This window comes from Chrysemys picta, chromosome 10 (assembly GCF_011386835.1).
Source record: "Chrysemys picta bellii isolate R12L10 chromosome 10, ASM1138683v2, whole genome shotgun sequence".
Taxonomy (NCBI): Eukaryota; Metazoa; Chordata; order Testudines; family Emydidae; genus Chrysemys; species Chrysemys picta.
This window is the reverse complement of record NC_088800.1, coordinates 16451111-16470281: the sequence shown is the minus strand read 5'-3', so window position 1 is coordinate 16470281 and position 19171 is coordinate 16451111. Positions and strand designations below refer to the sequence as shown.

General features: G+C 43.1%; 2 protein-coding genes across 5 annotated transcripts in view; both read right to left on the bottom strand.

Moving 5' to 3' along the window:
- The window catches only part of CEMIP (cell migration inducing hyaluronidase 1), a 147868-nt gene that overhangs the window by 91284 nt on the left and 37413 nt on the right, over positions 1–19171 (bottom strand). The gene's annotated exons all lie outside the window — the stretch shown is intronic.
- LOC101938579 (inactive cell surface hyaluronidase CEMIP2-like) overlaps positions 1–19171 on the bottom strand; it is a 67191-nt gene that overhangs the window by 11203 nt on the left and 36817 nt on the right. Inside the window, exons 16-18 of the mRNA XM_024107531.3 lie at positions 18604–18812; positions 4196–4378; positions 227–446 (exon numbers count right to left, since the gene is read on the bottom strand). Of these exons, the coding sequence (XP_023963299.2) occupies positions 227–446; positions 4196–4378; positions 18604–18812 (612 nt within the window). The remainder of the gene's footprint in view (positions 1–226; positions 447–4195; positions 4379–18603; positions 18813–19171) is intronic.

Sequence of the window (19171 nt, the reverse complement as noted above, 5' to 3'; positions counted from 1 at the left end):
GTTAACTGACCTCAGAGAAGTTGTCTGTCTCTGCAGCATACTGTAAAATGCTATAGAAAACCAGACCCTCCTACTACGCTATCCTACCTTCTGGTCACATTTAGGAGCAGAGGGAATTGCCTAAGGGCCTTCTGCATACCTTGTGAATATTACCTTCTTATAAAGATGCTTACGTTCTACAGAGGAAGTTCTGATTGGCATTGCAAAGAAGTATTCAGTTCTGTACCTGTGGGGCTCCACACTGGCTGCAAGGCACAGTCAGTCGCTGAGACATTGAGTACTGTGTAGCTAGTCTCCTGTTATTCTCCAGGAAAGGGTTAAGGGCACAACTCCAGGAATCCTTCGAGGACATGTGTGTGATGATTTTAATGCGTTCACAGCCTTGCTGAGAGCAATAACTGTGCCCTTTTCGAGCTTCATGAGCTTGGAGGACGATAAATAGGTACCTGACAAATGAGACCATTACAAAATGAACAAAAGGATCAGAGCTACCTGGGGTGCCATCAGAGGAGTATTTGGCAAGAGACAGGATCTGTACTGCATGAAACTCCCCCTTGTAATGTTTTTCTGAGTAAAGTTACTTCAATACCTTCATCCTATTTAGTAACCCATAATACAGCACACTACGGACAAACCAGCAAGTCAGGTTCTGCCTGGTCCCAGGGGCGCTGGAACAGTTTGTATAGTGGGGATGCTGAAAGTCATTGAACCAAACTGTAAACCCTGCATCTAATGGAAACCACTTCAAGCCAGGGGGTGCAGCAGCACCCTAAGCACCCCTAGTTTCAGTGCCTATGCCTGGTTCTGCATGAGGGTGCAAATAGCTCCTTGTCATTGTGGCTTGGTGTGGAGGCCTGGAACAACTGCTGTCCTTGCACGTGGAGTACAAATTCTACACAAGGATATTACCACTAGACCACCTAGAGGGAGCCAGCCACCTCCTCACCACCCTTCCACAGGGCTACCAGAGCTGGGCTGCATCTGGCCAGAGAATGGAGTAGCAGCCTTGCTCTCCCTATAGTCCTGGAGGTATTATGCCTGGCAGAGGACTCCAGCAGCTCCCACTGGGGCTCTCTGCCTTTGCATTGCCTCATCCCAGACTGTCCCTTCCAGGCAAAATTCATCTCAAAGTGTGCAGAAGTAACACTTGAAGCAGCCACTGTACCAATTCTCTTAGAGCAGCTAAAAAAATGAGCCTAAGTATGTTTTCAACTTTGTCTATTTTGTAGTTTAGGCTGGATTAAATCACAAACAGCTCAGCTATACTATCAGGAAAATACCTGAGCTTTATTGAAAAGGGTTAATTTTAATGCTCCTTCTTCTAGGCAAATGGAAACATAAGTACACTTGGTTCATCTCCAGAGATCTAGCACATGTGGCTGAAGAGAAGGGGGAACATCCCACGGATTATGAAATAAAAGCTAATAAAACCTCCAAAACCTCAACATCTATTTTCAGTCGGACTAAAAAAAGCAAAGCTTAGCTAAATAAAAAACAAACAGCCCTGTAGTTCCAGAACCGAGTCAGGTCAGGCCCATCAATCTGTGTGTTCAAAGTCGAAAAGAACAGCAGGCAGCGTATGGCTCTGTCCCCTGCATACCCTCATGAGTAACTACTTTCGCATGCACTTCCTTGGTAAATAATCTGTGTGCACCATTTGGGTAACATTTTGTACAGATTGAAAGAGAGAACAAATGAGCAAATAATTATTTCACAATTCCTATCATGAGAACACATTCACAGCATTGCTGAGTCCCACATGGCATAATATACACTCCAGGATTTGATTGGTCACATACAATGTTTGAATGAATGACTATTTTCCTTTTTAAATTTTAAAATCTGACATTTGTGACCTGACTTCAGTGTTCGTTGCATTGGTAGGTTAGGCACAATGGGCAGTGCACATTGTGTACAAAGGTACACGTACCTTTTTTGCAAGTATTTTAGCAGAACACTAAGCTGTGGTTTCTCTGTTATTTTTCTTTAATGGAAGATATTTGGGTCTTATTAATATTACTACTATTCACTATTTGTATGACCGTAGAAGCCACAGGTCTCGAAAATTGCAGCCCCATTGCGCTGGTCACTATACATGCACAGTAAGAGAGTTCTTGTCTTAAAGAGCTTACACTCTATATAGACAAGACAAAGGATTATTTTCCCCATTTAATAGAGGGGAACTGAGTCAGAGCATAAATGACTTGTCCAAAGTCACACAGGAAGTCTGTGGCAGAGCTGAGCCTAGAACCTAGATCACCTGAGTCCCCCATCCAGTCTCTTAAGCACAAGACACATCTATCCCAAGGATATTAGTTTATCGGCTAGAAAGAGTTTCAGCGAAGTGGAGAAGGGTGAGGGAGGTTATAACAGTTGGACTTGCGAAGATCCTGTATTCCCCTGTGGTTCTTAATGCTGTTTCTGTTCATTGTTTTGTTTTTAATTCACTTTTTTGTTTCCCACAAGCACTGCTCTGCAAAATTCAATACTGGGGGCCTAATTCTGCTCTCACACATCTGTGAAACCTCTCACGTATCTGTGAAACGCCACTGCCTGCCATGGGAGCCACACGGTTATAAACAGAGGGGAGGATTTGGGCTCAGGAGCACATTTTGTCTGCCCCTAGAATTTCTTTTGAAAGGTACCTGAGAGGCAACTCTGCCTCTTCTTTAAGGCTTGCCTCACACTGTCAAAATGTGAGAATTATCCAGGGCTTCCCCTTTTTAACCAGTTCAGGCACACAAACTGCGAAAGGTAGTTCTAAGTCTCTCAGACACACTGCGCACTGGAATCAGCACCCTATGACGGTCGCCTACTCCAGATAGATAGTCTCTTGAGGTGTGATGGTTTTTAATATGTATATCAACGCAGTGACCACCACTCTAGTGATGTGGACACTAGTGGGGGGTATAGCCCCCAGCACTGTCAAAGGGTCTGAAGTCAGGAGAGAGAGAAGCAACTTTCTCAATGGGAAAAAAAAATAAAAAAAATCACTGAGCAGTAGAATCTCAGCACAATTTTTGTTTGCGTTTTCCCCTTAATTTCGCTTTCATGAATGACCGTTCAAAGTCTCACAGCCTGTCACAAAGATGCTCTTCATAACCCTGCATTTTATATACCTTTAATACAGACAATGGGCCAAACTGTGCTCTCTCTGTGACACAAGTGTAAATCTGGAGCAACTCTTGACTTCCAAGAGGTTATTCCAAATTTACATCAGAGCATAATTGACCCCCAGTCTTAAATTTTCTTTTGGAAGGAGCACAGAAGGTTTGCAGAGTGAAGATGGAACAGGTATGGAGTCAGGCAGAGATGTATACACTACTAGTGTCTGTCATGTATCAATCTGAATAACCATTTAAAAATCAATATGATAATATTTATGTTCTGATACCACTTGACTGTCAATTCCAGCAAAAGGCTAAAATATATTGCTTTCGCAGATAGCACCACAATAAGTACAACTTGCAGACCTGGGCATTGGAGGTCAGATAAAATAAGACACCCACACACCCTGAAACTTTGCCCAAAAGTCTAATCAAGACTAACTAGTTTCAAAGTTTGCAAATGCTTGGTTATCTTCCCTCATTATTTTATATTTTCTGCACCCAGAATTCCCTTTTTCAGCTGGAAGTGGGAGTGCCAAAATAGCACAAGACAGACTGTGCTAGCAGGATTTAAGCTCAGAGAATGCAGATAAGCTTGTAAAACTTTGGCTTGGGATTCGGTTCTTATTGGAATCAACGCCAAATGTTGAGGCTCAAACGGGACTAACCTAGTGCTGCCAAGTTCCACCCAGAAGCTTGAGGAAGTTTTTTGGAAGGTGATGGATGGCTTACAGGACCGATGCCATTTTTTTCTTCACCTCCCCCTCATTTTCGTTTCCTGCTTTGCTACCCTTTTGCCTCTTCTGCTCTCTTCCCTGCCCCAAGTTAACTATCCAACTTCTCCCTTCCTCACCCTAGTGATGCACCGCTGCTCATCACCAATACATTCTTCACTCTCAGAAACATGTCTGAAAGACATTAGAGTGAGGAGCCAAGCACTGAACACAGAGGGAGCAGGCCACAGTGGGAGATAAGGGAAGGCAGATGAGGGAGAAGGGTCCCTAATGTGGGATGCTCTTTCCTTAAGATGGCTGTCCTGGCAAGTCTTGAGGCCTGTGGTTAGGAGTCAGTTATACAGTCCCACTCACCCCAATGCACTGTCGAAGTAGAAGAGCCGCTCGCCCGTCCTGTTGAGCACACTGGGCCAGGAAGGGGCTGCTAGGTAGTGTTTTACACTGTGCACTCTCCCCGTCTGTCGCTGGTAGATGTCTGCCACAATGGTGAAAACAGCCTCCTTGGGATAACATAATGCAACGTGCAGCCAGTCTCCTCTGTTGGCAAAATGGTGTGAGGGAGTGGGGAAAGAGATAAAATATATGCTTGTCAGTGTTCAAGGATTTGAAAAGAAATGAGAAAAGGTCTCGTGCTGCAAGCACAATATTTAAGGGGTAGAAAGGGTCTTTGTTTTCAACACTCCCTCCCCTTTTGAAAAATCCCAACCAAACTAACTTGGGGATTCACCTTGTTTGGAAGCAACTGCTTCTTGTCACCCAATCCAAAGACCACTAGGTCCACAGGAAAGACTCCCATTGACTTCACTGGGCTTTGAATTGGGCTCCAGAACTGCTTTAAAATCAGAGAATTGCTCTCAGCATCCCATACGGCCTGGAGACAGCAATTCTCCAGGCCTTATTCGAGGACAGAATTTCTTTTCATGATGACCATTGTCATCTCTTGAAAGGCCATTAGGCTTGGTTTTGTTCATCTAGCAGAAGGAGCCGGTTTCAAGCAAACATTTCAACAGGGGCACTGATACAGGAATTATATAGAAATCTCTGAGCTGAACCAGAGCCATACTTTAAAGAGACTTGCTTCTTTAAAAGCCCTCTCTCCAATACTAAACTTATAATAAATAGGGCTATAGTTAGAGCGTCTTTTAACTCCTGGCTTCCAGAATTTCAGCAATGTGCTGATGACAGCCAACTGAGAAGAATGCAAGTTGACTTTACGCCCTGGCTCTACCACGGCTATTTCCACTGCCACTGTTGCGGAGAGGAAAACTGGTTCAAACCTGTAAACCTATGTTACAAGTAGCAGGGCCATGCAAGGTGTTACAGTACAGTTCAGAAACTGGCTGGGGAGAATTTTCCAGCAAATCATAACAAAGCTTGGTTTCCAGATGCATTTAGCTTAGAGAATTTTTTGTTGAACAAGAGAAAGAAGCTGCAGGTCATAGAAAGGCTACATAAGAGAGGGGGGAAAACAAAGAAAAAAAAAGTGCGGCTTTCATTGTTTCTGGTTCTCCTACTCAGTGACTCTGTGCCACAAATAGACATCTGAACCATTACTGTGGTTAACTTTACCAATTGTCCAAGAGAAGATGGGATTCTGGGATTTCTGACTGTTGATGTTTTAAAATATTTTTAAGAATACCTGGATTCCTGTTTACATGGTGGGGTGTGGTTCAGAGACAGGGAAAACCCTGTATATCCTCCAGTGTCTTTTCAAGGCCCTACAACTCTGGAGTAGAAATGAATTTATTATTCCACTCAGCTGCTCTGTGAGGGCAGTATGGCTTATACAGTGCAGAGTTGCCAGCCAGCCATGCAAATGTAGCAGTAAATGGAGGCAAATAGATTTGGTTTGGGGAGTTCTGGGAATCTAAAAGCCAAGACTTTCGCTAAGTGTCTCTGCATTAGCTGCACTGAAGGCAAAAGCCAATCCCATTGGATCTGTTCAAGCTCCTCCTGGTTTTTCCATCTTGCTTTGTTTTTAAAAAACAAAACAAAAAAACCCCACACATATTACAAGGTGGAATAGAGGGCAAGCGGTTCTAGAATAATAAACCACATTCCTATACACAGGCCCCATCAAACTGAGCCAAATACGGTCCTCTAGATTTTAAGTAAGTCCAACTGTGTCACAACTCAGCACAACTAGAGACCAGAGATATTTTCAGACATATTGGCCTCCAACTAGAGGAACTACACTAGAGCCACAGTCATGGAATATTTTTAGGATAGTGTCCCAAGAACACAACTGTTTCTTATGGGTGATTTCCCCCCCCCCTTGCATTGCTTTAGCACATTGGGTTCCCTGGAGATGCTGCCACAGAAACATCCCGACACCTCCTTGAAAGGCTGGGAACTGATTCTTGTGCAGTGTTACAGTCCCATGGGGAAGAAAAGCACTAAATACAAACAAGAAAGCGAAGGGGGAAGGAAGACGCATGAGAGAACAGCGGAGACGGTTGAGTGTCCCCAGGCACATTGAAATACAATTGCTAAAGCCTTTTGCCAACGTGACGGGGCTGACTGGATTTTGGAAAGAACTGTATTGCGGGTGAGATGTCTTCATGAAAACAAGCCTTTCTTTGCGAATGTTCTCACAGGCATACATAAGCCTTAAGGCTATTACCACAACAAAGCATTGGAACAGCGGGGAGGGAGAGGAAAAAGTCTGGAGTTGTCAGTTAAATATAAAAACAAAAACAACTGATTAAATACATTTAAACAAGATGCAATAAAACAACCTCTTATTTAATCCTAGTTTTGTTTTGAACTCTCATGTTAGCTACTTTGGCTATTTTGTAAAGGGGGCGGGGTGGTTGTTTTGTAGGAGTCATTGACAACCGTCATCCATACATTTTGCTTTGCTTGTCTGTGGCACCAAGGACGAGCAAAGCAGTGATAACACGGGAATCAGATGATGACGACATGTAGGAGGACCCTGCACTGCTTTTGGTGAGCAGAAATTTACAAGGTCAGAGCCCCTCTGCCAGGACCGGCTCTAGGCACCAGCAAACCAAGCACATGCTTGGGGTGGCACAATTCCAGGGACAGCATTCCGGGTAGTTTAGGGGTTTTGGTTTTTTTCTTTGCTTCGACAGTTGCGCTCTCGGAGGTTTTTGTTTTTTGTTTTTGCTTGGGGCGGCAAGAGACCTAGAACCGGCCCTGCCCTCTGCAACCATTGCCAGGACTGCAAGGGAAATGCAGCCTCCTCATACAGTGGCTGTAAACAATCAGACAATGTAGCTTAATGGGTCAGCAGAAGATTTAGGCTGAGATGACGGCACACAAAAGAAAAGATGAGAGCTATTCCTGCTCACTGTGGAGTGCTGAAAGTAGGGAACCTTGTGGCTGGAACGTTAGCTGCAGGAAGCCTTATTCTCACACACACACACACACACACACACACACACACACACACACCCCTTGGTTTTTGAGACCAGTTAAATTATGGCTCCTCAGTGTTTCTGAACTTAAACCTCTCTGTTTGGATTCTTGTTTTCAGCTGGAGAAGTAACAGCTAGAACTCTCACAGATGGATCAAGCTAAATTTAGACTGGCGTGCATCTCTGAGCCAAACGGGCCATGTTCCGCCTTTCCTAACATGTAAGCAATATCAGCTGGGATTTTCCAAAGCCACTAAGTGAAAGCCAACAGGGCTTGTGTTCCTCCACCACTTTTCTGAGCTGCTCCTGTTATCATAAAGAGACATTTACAGATATTATATTTTTACATCTGTAAAGGGATGCCATTGATTTTAATTAATCTTTTGGAACGGACTAGATTCTAAAAGTAGTTGCAGTACTTCACCTGCCTGAGTCCCCTGTGAGAATCTGCAGTTTTAGATTCCCTCATACTGAATGAAAGATCAAAATAAAAGGGGATGGTGATTAACAGATTGTACAAAAGGAAGTAGTGAAACTGACTGTAGATAAAATGCTGTCAAATGTAGAAAGCAGACAGATTTTTTTTTCTTTTAGTTATGAGGATTTACTTGTAACAACGGGTTAAAAATTTTCAAGCAGAAAGTCTGATTTTTTGGAGTTGATCCTTTAAAATGAGATTAAAATCAAATCCAGATTTTAGACGCTTTAATGAAAGAGAAAATAGCTGTGTTTACAACCTTTACTGGTGACATTATTCCATTCATTCTCATAGTAGGGGATTTATTTTTTTGGGAGGTCAATTTCCTCTGTTTTTTCCCCAGACTATTGGGCCCTGAAGAAGCAAAGCTAAATAACAACTGGTACAAAGTCAAGGTTTACTGAGTCCTACCAAATATTTTCAAATATTAAAGTGAATACTTAAAATGTCTACTGGCACGAGCATATCTCAGCACTGCATATTCTGCTCCTGTGTTACTGTCATTCAACAATCCACACAGTGTGTTTCATATTTTTTTTATGCGTTTGCTTAGCACTGTTTATTTTCTCTTGGAAATGGCTGTCTTGTGGCCTTTTTTTTATTGCAATATTGATATTTGCTGTTCTGACTTCCCAAGTGAAGCAAAAATACCAAAATGTTAAAAAAAGTTCCCTTGGCTGTTGCCAGCTGCTGAACTTCTTGATCAAACGAAGCAACAAGGGGGAAGTGGAAAAGGAAAGAGAAGCATAGAATATAGAATACCAGGGTTGGAAGGGACCTCAGGAGGTCATCTAGTCCAACCCCCTGCTCAAAGCAGGATCAATCCCCAGACAGATTTTTGCCCCAGATCCCTAAATGGCCCCTTCAAGGATTGAGCTCACAACCCTGGGTTTAGCAGGCCAATGCTCAAACCACACACACACACACACACACACACAGATTTTCTGATATTGGACACAGGATAGATTTATAGTTTACTACTGTTGAGTCCCATAGTAATTCCAGCAAAAACTGAACCTCCCTCTACTGTTCAGTCCAAAGCACAGCTCCAAAAGACCCAGAAGAGTGCCTAAGACCCCAAATGAAATACCCAGAGGAAAAAGTTTGACATATTCCCTTAGTACACACAAAGTATTTTATATTCACAGTGTCTAGATTTTGCATTTCTGATGCCAGTAGTTTCTAGGAATAAACAAGGAAATACAGTAATGCCTGATTTTTGTGGTATGGTGAGAAATCTGTATCTGAAGTGAGAATGGTATAACTTGGAGCGGTACAGACAAGAGGTTCAACTAAAGTAAGTTTAACAGGAGTGTACATCTGTTTGCTGCCCTCTCCTACAGGAAGAGGGCAAAGAAAGCTCTTGGACCATATAGGTTTAGGTGGAGCATTGCCCTCCAGAGGCTGGAATGTCAGACCTGAACAAAATGTGTGTGACCATGTCTACTATGCACTTTCATCAGTAAAACTTTGGTCGCTCAAGGGTGTGTGGGGGAAAAAAAAATACCACCACCACATCCCCGACTGACAAAAAGCATTGGTGTGGACAGTGCTTTGTCGGTGGGAGAGCATCTCCCACCAACAAAGCTACAGCCCTTTGTTGGGGGTGGTTTTATTTTGTTGGCAGGAGAGCTCTCTCCTGCCAAAGAGTGGCTACACTGCATGCTTTACAGTGGCATAGTGTTAGTGGCACAGCTGTGCCACTGTAAACTTCTCAGTGTAGACAGCCATAGTTGCTGGCCTATGGAGAACATAAGGAGCCCTAATACGGTTCTAGCTACTGGAGATTCTAAAGGTGCAGAGTTCTGTCCCTGAAAACAACCACGAAGATTTTGTTGACATGACTTGTATAATGGTTGAGGACTATGAAATCTACAAATTAAATTTTGATCTCACTGATGAAAATCTGGAGCACCAGTGCAGAACAGAATGTCTACACTAGTACTTTTATCAGTGACACTTTTGTCAGTCAGGGCTGTGAAAAATAAACCCAAAACACACCCCTGACCAACATAAGTTTTGCCGACAAAAGCACCGGTGTTGACAGCGCTGTGTTGGCAGGAGATGCTCTTCCGCAGACACAATTACCACCACTCGTTGGGGGTGGTTTAATGATGCCAGTGGGAGAGCTCTCTCCTGGCAACAAGGAGCAGCTACATGGGAGATCGTACAGTGGTGGAGCTGCAGCTATTCTGCTGTAGGGGCTGTAGTGTAGACATAGCCGAAATATCAGAGAAAAAAATCCAGTGGTTATAGCTGCCTGCAGCACATGCTGGAAATTAATAAAGATTAATTGATTTCCAGAATATAGAAGTTAGGAGAATGGGAGATTTTTGCTCACTAGATCAGTTTCCCCCAAACTATTACTACTCGGATTTAAAAATGGCCCTCTGATTTCCCCCCCCCAAATCTATACAAGCACAATGAAATGTATTTTCAAAGCGTGTCATTTGATCCCTATTCACATCAATAAGAAAGTTTCAAATATAAATCCTCACGCACTGCTCTGAAAGTTCATATCCCAATGGGTAATACGAATCGCACAGAGAATTCTGAAGCGAAAATGACAAAAAAAGATCATACTCAAAGCTTTCATTCCATCTTAGCAGCAAATCCCAAGAGGTGCTCTCAGCATCTGCATTTCCCATTGACCTCAGTGAGAAGGCAGTTTGAGTGATCAGTTCACTTCTCCTAGGAGTCTTCAGATCCAGTGAACTGTCTGGCTACACGCTCGTTATCTGTCCACCAAAAACGCACATTCAGCCAAGTTAACAACACAGCAGCCATCTCCTGAAGGCTAACTCTACTCCAGTGCTTGACTTGGAAAGGGGAGTGTGATGTACTCTCCACTCATGATTGGAAAAAAGGCTGAGAACAAACTGGAGAGTATCTTCACTGCCCTCCTCCACCCCCCCCCAATTCAAACACCTTACATTTCAGCAGACTGGCCTGGAGTCCATGTTTCCCAGTGGCTCACTAGAGCTGTCCATCCCACTCTTCTCAAAATTTCTTTTTAAGGCTTTGTCTTCAGTTCCAGTCCATTAAGCACATTCAAGTCCTCACAGGGACAAGACAGCTACCAGGCAAACAGCCAGCAATTTTCCTTTTCAAGGCCTTGTTAAGACTAGCCACTTCTGAAAAACAACTCACTGCAGTTCTAGTGACAAATGGAGAACATGTTACATTACCAGAGCGGTGTGAACCAAACTTAAAATGGCCTTTCTGGAGGCTAACAGAGCCTAAATCTGCATAGATAATTGACAGAGAGAGTTAATATTCACACACACAGTTTCATTTTCACATTTATGCCACTTCAGGCAAAGGGGGTTATTTTTTTGAGGTCAAACAAATTAAAGCTCCAACCCTACTGGTGATCGCTAGGATGCACGGAAGAGTCAGCACAGTATTTGGCTCATAGAACCTTACCTTCAGACTAAAAAGAAAACCTGTACTGAAACATTAGAAGTTTCACTGACATCATATTTTTTCCCTAACACACTGGCTTTCTTGACTAACAATTTTTTTTTAAATTTTCTCTCCTTAACTGGATTATCCAATACTGTATTACTATTTTTCTGTGAACATGTCACACACACATATGGTGAGAACAGGTCTGTGGGACCTGTGAAATTCACAGCCACAAGACCCGCTGGTTTGGGGGAAAGGAGGGAAAAAAAATAAATAAAAATCTCAGCTTCCAGTGGGTGAGAAAAGCAAAAGTAACATGTCTAGCCCTTTTCCTCCTGGAGACAGCCTTGAAAATGAAACCCAAAATAAACCAAAGTAAATCACTTCCTAGGGTAGAAAAGAACATGCAGCTGGGATCTGCATCTGCAATGGAAGGCTGGGGGTAGGGATGGATCTACAGATTGCCTGACCCGCACATTCTTCCCATATGTTTATTATGTAAAATGAGTCAGTCAAGAGTCACCTCGCTAACCTTCCCCAATATCCTCAGGCCAGCCCTGGGCACAGAAGTGGACAGTAGGACAGGTTTGGGGACAGAGGGTGACAAAAACTATTTCACAGGCTTACTCAAAAACATTAGTGCCAGCTCCACATATGCTACTACAGTAATAATATTTAACTACAGCTAAGCAACTCGCATACCAAGGTTTCAGTAAAAATTTCAGCTCCTTTCTCAACAGTAAAACATCTCACTACAGGGCCAATCTATTTGATTAACCTAATGGATCAAAGATAAGTAAGAAAAATTATTTTTGAGACACAGGGAGTTTAAATATATTTACTAATTTCTAGGTTATTTGGATATTTGAATTTGAACTGGGATATAATCAGCATATTTAGGGCCAGATTATGATACCCTAACTCACATCTAATAGCACATTATTATTATTATTGATTATTTGTATCCTGGCTGCACCTAGAGGCCCCAACCAGCCATCAGAGACTCATTGTGCTAATTACAGTATATACATATAACAAAAAGATGGTTGCAGCCCTAAAGCTGCCAATAGCAATTTGATTTGCAGAAAAGTTGCTTTCATCTGCCTGTGTATTTATCAGTCCAGGTAATAATGGCAGAAGCAAAGCGTTGCTCATATACTAGTTAATTTATAAAAGAATAAAACTACAACTTAAAAAAAAATCTCCGTCAGCTGGGCATGTTTGCAACAGGCTTATTCTAGCCTGGTCTTATTTTCTTTGTTTTCCTCCAGATTGCATCACTGGTAAAGAATTTAATTGTACACAAGATAAGTAGCTACAAGCATGAATCATACTAAAAAGCAGCTGTAGACAATAATCCCTTCAAAGTTGAAACCAGCTCATATGAAGCCAAATACTATTAGTGCCTTGGCGTTTCATTTGGGGAGCTGGAGAATATAGATGGTTTGCTTATGCTGAAGGGCACATTAGGATAATTTAGGTCATTTAGATCAAAACACTCATCCAGATCTCACTTTGCAAAACATGGAAAAAGTGTTAAAGTGCCACCTTTTCATCTAGAAGTTAGTCACGGGCCCAAATAAGAACCTCAAACTTGAGGCATGGGGAACAGGGGAGTGGTGAAGAGGAGATCTGAACCTACCTCTGTGGTTTGAGTTCTGGGTCAGATTCAAAATAACTCTCCTTTTTCCCGGTTCCAGTTCAGAAGATTTCAACGCTACTGAATATGATCACAAACCCTAGCTCTGGTACAGCCTGGAACCAGACCTTCAGACCCCAGTCTAATACAAATGACAATCCAAATACGGCCTCCTGTGCCCATTTTTATAGAAATGTAAATATTCAGCCCTTCCATATGCCTGTGTCTGAGTCCAAAGAAAACATGGATACATCCAATTTCATTCACTTCCAATCAGCATAGTTCAAAATCAAAGCTCTCCAGTCCTTCCCCACCACTGAAACCTTCGCAGAGGTGCAACGAAGTGCTGAGCACCTCTTATGAAGTGCAGAGTAGATCAACTTCTATTGACTTCAGTGGACACTTAGCATCAGGCCATAAGACAATACCAATGAATAAAGCATTATGAAGACTGCCATGCAAGTTTCCACAGTCCATGGCAATAAGGCAGAGCAGAGCATCTGCAGGGAGGTTTTGTGGGGGATTGTGATAATTTGACTGTAAGTGACCTCATCAATTTATTAGGTCTGTTATTCAGATACACCCTGGTATTTCCCTCAGTCAGCTGAATCACAGCGGACGGGGGGGGAAAGTGTTTCTCTCTAAGCGTTAACAGACCAAGTACAGCGGTATTAGCTGGTGCTCATTAGTAATGCTGAATGTACAACCTAATTGCCCTTGCTTTTCAGGCTATTTCCATAGTACAATTTACCATGTGATGCTTTAGACATTTACTTTGAGGTGATTTGAGCCCTCTTTAGATTTTCCTGATAACACAAATAAACCCCACTGATTTACTGCACTGCACCATGCATTTGATAATCGTCTTAGCTTTAGCCTCTTCCAAGATTAGAGAATCTGCACACAGACAAAGACTAGGTCATTAAATTGAAGGACTTTGCCTACTGTCTGAAGTGCCAATCTTTGGACCATTTCTCCAGAGTCTGAGAGGAGACACTTACCAGACACACACACACACAATATTCCCTATAGTCTGTCTAGTTTTCCAGAGTCTCTCCTCCTCCCTCTCCCTCACCTAACAAGCTTCTGTGGTTCTTTGTGCTTCACAAATGGATATTCATGCTGAGCAGAGCCCTTAACCTAGTTTTTAGGGATCATTTCCATCCCTCTGTGAAGAACAAAAAAAAAAAAACAAGGGAGCATTGAAACAGCCTCGATGAGGAACATCGGCCAACAGAGAGCGGAGACACGTTGTGGAGAGGTCTTAGGTCTCTGTTCATGAAACTTTCACACACGATTTATGCTGGACAAGAACAGGCTTCAGAATAGTTTGATAGGTTCTACGGGACTTTATTCCCGATAATTAAAATTCCCGATAATTAAAATTCCAGTTTGTATTCTCTTTCTGCTCAGTTGCCAAAATGTTTGCAAGTTACCGGGTCCTATGTTAACCAGGGCCGGTGCAACCAGTAGGCGAACTAGGCAGCCGCCTAGGGCACCTAGTGGTTGAGGGTGCCTAAAAGCCCGCTCAGGCGAGGAGGTGGAGTGGAGGTGAGCTGGGGCGGGGGGGGGGGCCACCTGCAGTAACGGGGGGGGCGCACAGGGGAACCGCTCCTCGCCCCAGCTCACCTCCACTCTGCCTCCTCCGCTGAGCACACAGCCCCCACTCTAATTCTCCTCCAATCGGTGCCGCAAGCCTGGGAGGGGAGGAGAATTAGAGTGGCACCAGCATGCTCAGTGGAGGAGGCGGAACGGAGGTGAGCTGGGTGGGCTCCCCAGGCAGGGTTAGCTGCCGCGGGGGGGGGGGGGGGGAGGGGGGAGGGGCTCCCCGGGCGGGGGAGGTGGCGGGCGGGGTTAGCTGCTGTGGAGGGGGGCTCCCCAGGTGGGGTTAGCTGCAGAGGGGGGATAGCTGCTGCGGGGGGGGGGGTTCCCCGGGTGGGGTTAGCTGCCATGGGGGGGGCATGGTTAGCTGCCGCGGGGGGCGGGGTTAGCTGGGGGTGGGGGTGGCGCAAGGTGGAAGTTTCACCTAGGGCATGAAACTTCCTTGCACCGGCCCTGATGTTAACAGTTTCAAGAGACCTCAATAGCACACCTTCATCTTATCCTTATAATAAAACTCACATCCATCTGACTACCCTATGCACTAGAAAACAAAAAAAAGTGTTCCTTTCTGAACCAACCTGGACATGCCCAACACTAATTTAAAGTTCAATCTGCAGATCTTAACGACTTTGGTTTTCTAAATCAAATCAACTGGTGAACCAACTGCCATACCCAACAAGTCACATGGATTTCTCGCTGGAAAGGAAATCAGTTTTCTTCATGCAACATGCCTGTACAAGAGTTTCCACAGCAGAGCCATAGATGGCAGCAAGTGGTGGTTCAAGAGGTCAAGTTTTGTTTGATTTCTTTAATCCCATTTACATTTTTTAGTGGAAACTGAAGGAATTTCGAGGGTGTGTGTGTCACAATTACTGTAATCCTCACGTAGCCATCGAAATCAGCACTGAAGAAGTACATCCATGACATGCCCTCAGCTAATCACAAATAAAAGGGAGGGCTCCTCCTAAGTGCTTGTGCTCCAAATAGGATCCTAGATACATGCTTGTGCAGTGCTGCTGGACACAATGGGTTAGATTCTCACCTGGAGTAAATTCACATTGACTCCAACTGAGGCATGTTGATTTACCCCTCTGGCCCACCTAGTGAATTTCAGTGCTCCAGTCTTTTAAACCAGTGATACTTAGACTGAGGCTCAGGAACTGCAAGTGGCTCTTTACTGTGTCTCCTGCCACTCACTGTGTGATTTAATTATTAACCAATCAGGATGCTTTAATTATGTTACTAACCAATTGTAGAATACCTGGTCAGTCAGTTTGCTCGGAGTACATTCATTCACACATACACAGAACATGAAACAATGAATTCATGCTACCGTGGCTCTTTTGGGCAGTGTTGATCACAAATTTGGCTCCTGAACCACGGAGGTCTGAGTATCACTGTCTTAAACAGATATTTGAATTAAACATAAATTACCGCTGTTGGGATGTATGGAGTTTCTGGTGGCAATGCAGGAGTTAACCATATAAGTATTCAGCATCAGTATTATGCCTGACTGCTGGAGCAAGCCAAATCCTGCTACGCATCCCACTGTCAAATTCTTTATTTCCCCCCTGACGTTCTTTTAGCCAACTCAAAATCGTTATTCCAGAAACACCAGTGCTGCAACATCAGTATCCCTGAAACAGCTATTCACTGCTCTACCAGTGCCAGGTAAAAATAATTTAATAAAGCTGCACTGCAATTATTACTCCCAAGACACTGCTATTAAGCTTATCAATCATTCTTCTTGATTTTGCTCAATATGCACTTTGTACATTCTTCACTATGTCAAGAGTGTTCATTTTTGGTTGATTATTCACAGTGTTGTGTGTTTTAAACAAACAGGAAGACCTGTTAAGGCAGGTAAAAACTTCCCAAGGGGGCTAACTTGGATTGTCTCCATCTTGGTAACTTGTTATTTCTTCCATAATAAGAATGCTGCACTGAAGTAATAGTCACTTTGGAAATGCTTAAGAGACAGTGTTTTTAATCAAAATCCTCTTTTCCCCTCAGTTACTTTGCCCTTCCATGAGAACCTCTTTTCCCAGTGCTTCCCCTGTGCAGCCTAAACTCTTCATCCTTCCCATTACATCATTTGAGTTCTTGCCCTACTTAGAGGGTCTAGTCTATTCAGAATGAACAGGGACTTGCGACACTTGTTTCTTTCTAGACTCTTGCTAGTAAGAAGTTTTATATGAAGCAAAATTAGTTTGAAGAAATACACTGAAAGAAAACCACAGACAGCCTGACAACTGTTTCTTGATCAGGAAAAAAAAAAAAAAAAAAAGTCTGGCGACAGACAGCTTTCCCCCATTCAACTGATTTGATTGTGGTTCTCTTGTTGTCTTTTGTGAAACCAACCACACTGTAGGGTTTTGAATATGTGATTTATGTTGCTGCCTGAATAAGGGACCCGATCTCTGGCTGGGTTTTGTCAGAGACCCAGGGGCTGCGTATAAATTTGAATCCGTTTTAATACTGTGGGCCAGAGCCTCAACTGGAGTAAAAACTGGCATGGCTCCCCTGGAGTCACCAGTTACACCAGCTGAGTATTTAGCTCTATAATTGCAAGGAAAATTACTTTTAAAATAGGAAAATAAATGACAAAACTGGGGCTAATCCACAGATGACAAACTGACTTTTCTTCTCTGTGAAAGTACAAGATCTTGAAAACTCTTAGACATTAATAGCTCCTCCATGGCAAGAGAGTGTGTGAGGTGAGACACATACACCACACACAGCCTGGGACCTACACCATGCCCCATATCTACCTTCATCTTTAAAATCGTAGAAGTTTGCAGAGACTACATCTCAGCACAGTCACTGGGGAAGGCTGCTGGGAGTATAATAGAGCAGTTCATGCTGGGATACGTGATCTCTATGAACAGCATCTCTAATGGAGATTGGGAAGGTCCTTCTCCGGCAGCAGCACTGAGTCATTTGGACAAAGCTACCAGCAGGTATTCAAAATGGATTTTGGTTGGGCAAAGCATAAACACCTCTGCTGTATGAGCATTGCCCACAAATTTGGGCAGAATCTGACCCAAAAAATTCAGCACAAAAATTCAAGGAAACCAACACCATTCAAAACAGCCAAAAATGCTACCTTCAGCTAAAACCTGTGCAATGTAACCATCTTGGAGGAGCGGAGTTAGATATTCTCTATGGGCTCGATTTGCAAAGCTATTTAGGCACCTAAAGATGCAAAGACTTCTAACCTGCTTATGAACTTTTGAAAATCCCACTACATCCCTACCTGCATCTTTGGCACCTAAATACTTTGTGACTCTTGCCCTATGTGATTAAGGCAACATATAATAATGCAAGAGTTTGTTTGCACAATTCTGCTCTTTTACTGTATCATCCTAACAGGACTCAAGAAGTCATATGTGCTAAAGAACCTATGTGTCAATTATAGGGTTTTCTATATTGCTTATCACCGTAGTACCCAAGTATCTATTTTGACAATGTAAATAATGGGTGTGCCTCACATATTGTGAGGCTCTCTCTCCTCTCAATTACACTAGTTCCAATCAGGTGTAAGTGCACTGAAGTGTATGGAAGCACGCCAATGTAAAACCCATGTACATGTAATAAGAATCAGTCCCTTTACCCAATAGTCAAAACAGGAGAGATCTGGTTGGAGGAAGGGGAGAGGGAGGAAATGGAACAACCTGCAGGGGAAAAATAAGTCTAAAGTGCATATGTCCCAGTTTTATATAGAGGAGGTGCAAGAAAACATGGAAACTGGAACAGAATAGAGTTTTATCAGTTTTGAAATATTTCAGCAGACTCTTGGTATTTTTAAACTTGATACAAGTAAAGAATGAAATTGCAGCGTTTAGGACAGAGAAAATGTGACTCTCCATACACATTCAAATACATTTCTACACTTTATATTCTACACTTTATTTGTGGGAAATAAATTGGGTGTGCAGCAACTCGTGTGAACAAATGAGAAAGAGCACATGAGGTCTCCTTTGGATCCGATTTCAGGGACAGCATGCTAGTTGTAAGCTGGATTTTATTTCAAAACTTACTGGAAGGAGAAAAGTCTCTGCACATCAGAAAGGCTGCAGTAAAGTGAACACAGAGGCATTTGTTTGTAATTGTGTCGGTCATAAACAACTTACTGCAGCTCTTTCAGAAGTTGCTGATATTGTGCCAAAAGATAAATCAGCAGGACCCTGAAAAAGCATCAGAGCAATGCTCACATCGGAGACAGAACACATTCAAAGGAAATCTTGGGTGGTACCTGTTGAAGTTGATTGGGTACAGAATGACATCCTCGGGTGCTCTCCCATCCCAGTGAATGGTATAGGCCTGCTCCAGCATCACTACAGGTTGGTACTGTTGGTATGGTACTCCTCTATTCACTCCCTGCAGCCTCAGGGGATGAGAATGGTATGTTGCTCTGGCAATAGATAAGGTCAGATTCTCAGGACGTCTGGCCTGAATATAAAGCTGAGGGTGAAAAAACAAACAAACATTCATTAAGCCAACCGGGTCTCACCTTAACATCTGTGTTTGATCATCATTTCCTTTAAATGGCTTTGCTGATGGAACGTTCAGAACTGTCCGAAAGCCACCGAAGCATTTCTGACTCCAATAATGCAGTACATCAAAACCAGATTTTGTAGCTATCTACATGACATTTCATGGCGTACAAAGGGACCAGAGCACCAACCAATGTTTACAACTCAAACTTGAAGCGAAAAGGGGGGATTCCGAAAATATTACTAGGTGCTTTCCCCCCCTCCCTTATAAATGCAAAACAATTACATTTTAAATGAAGGGCCACAGGCCTGGTCCAAAGCCCACTG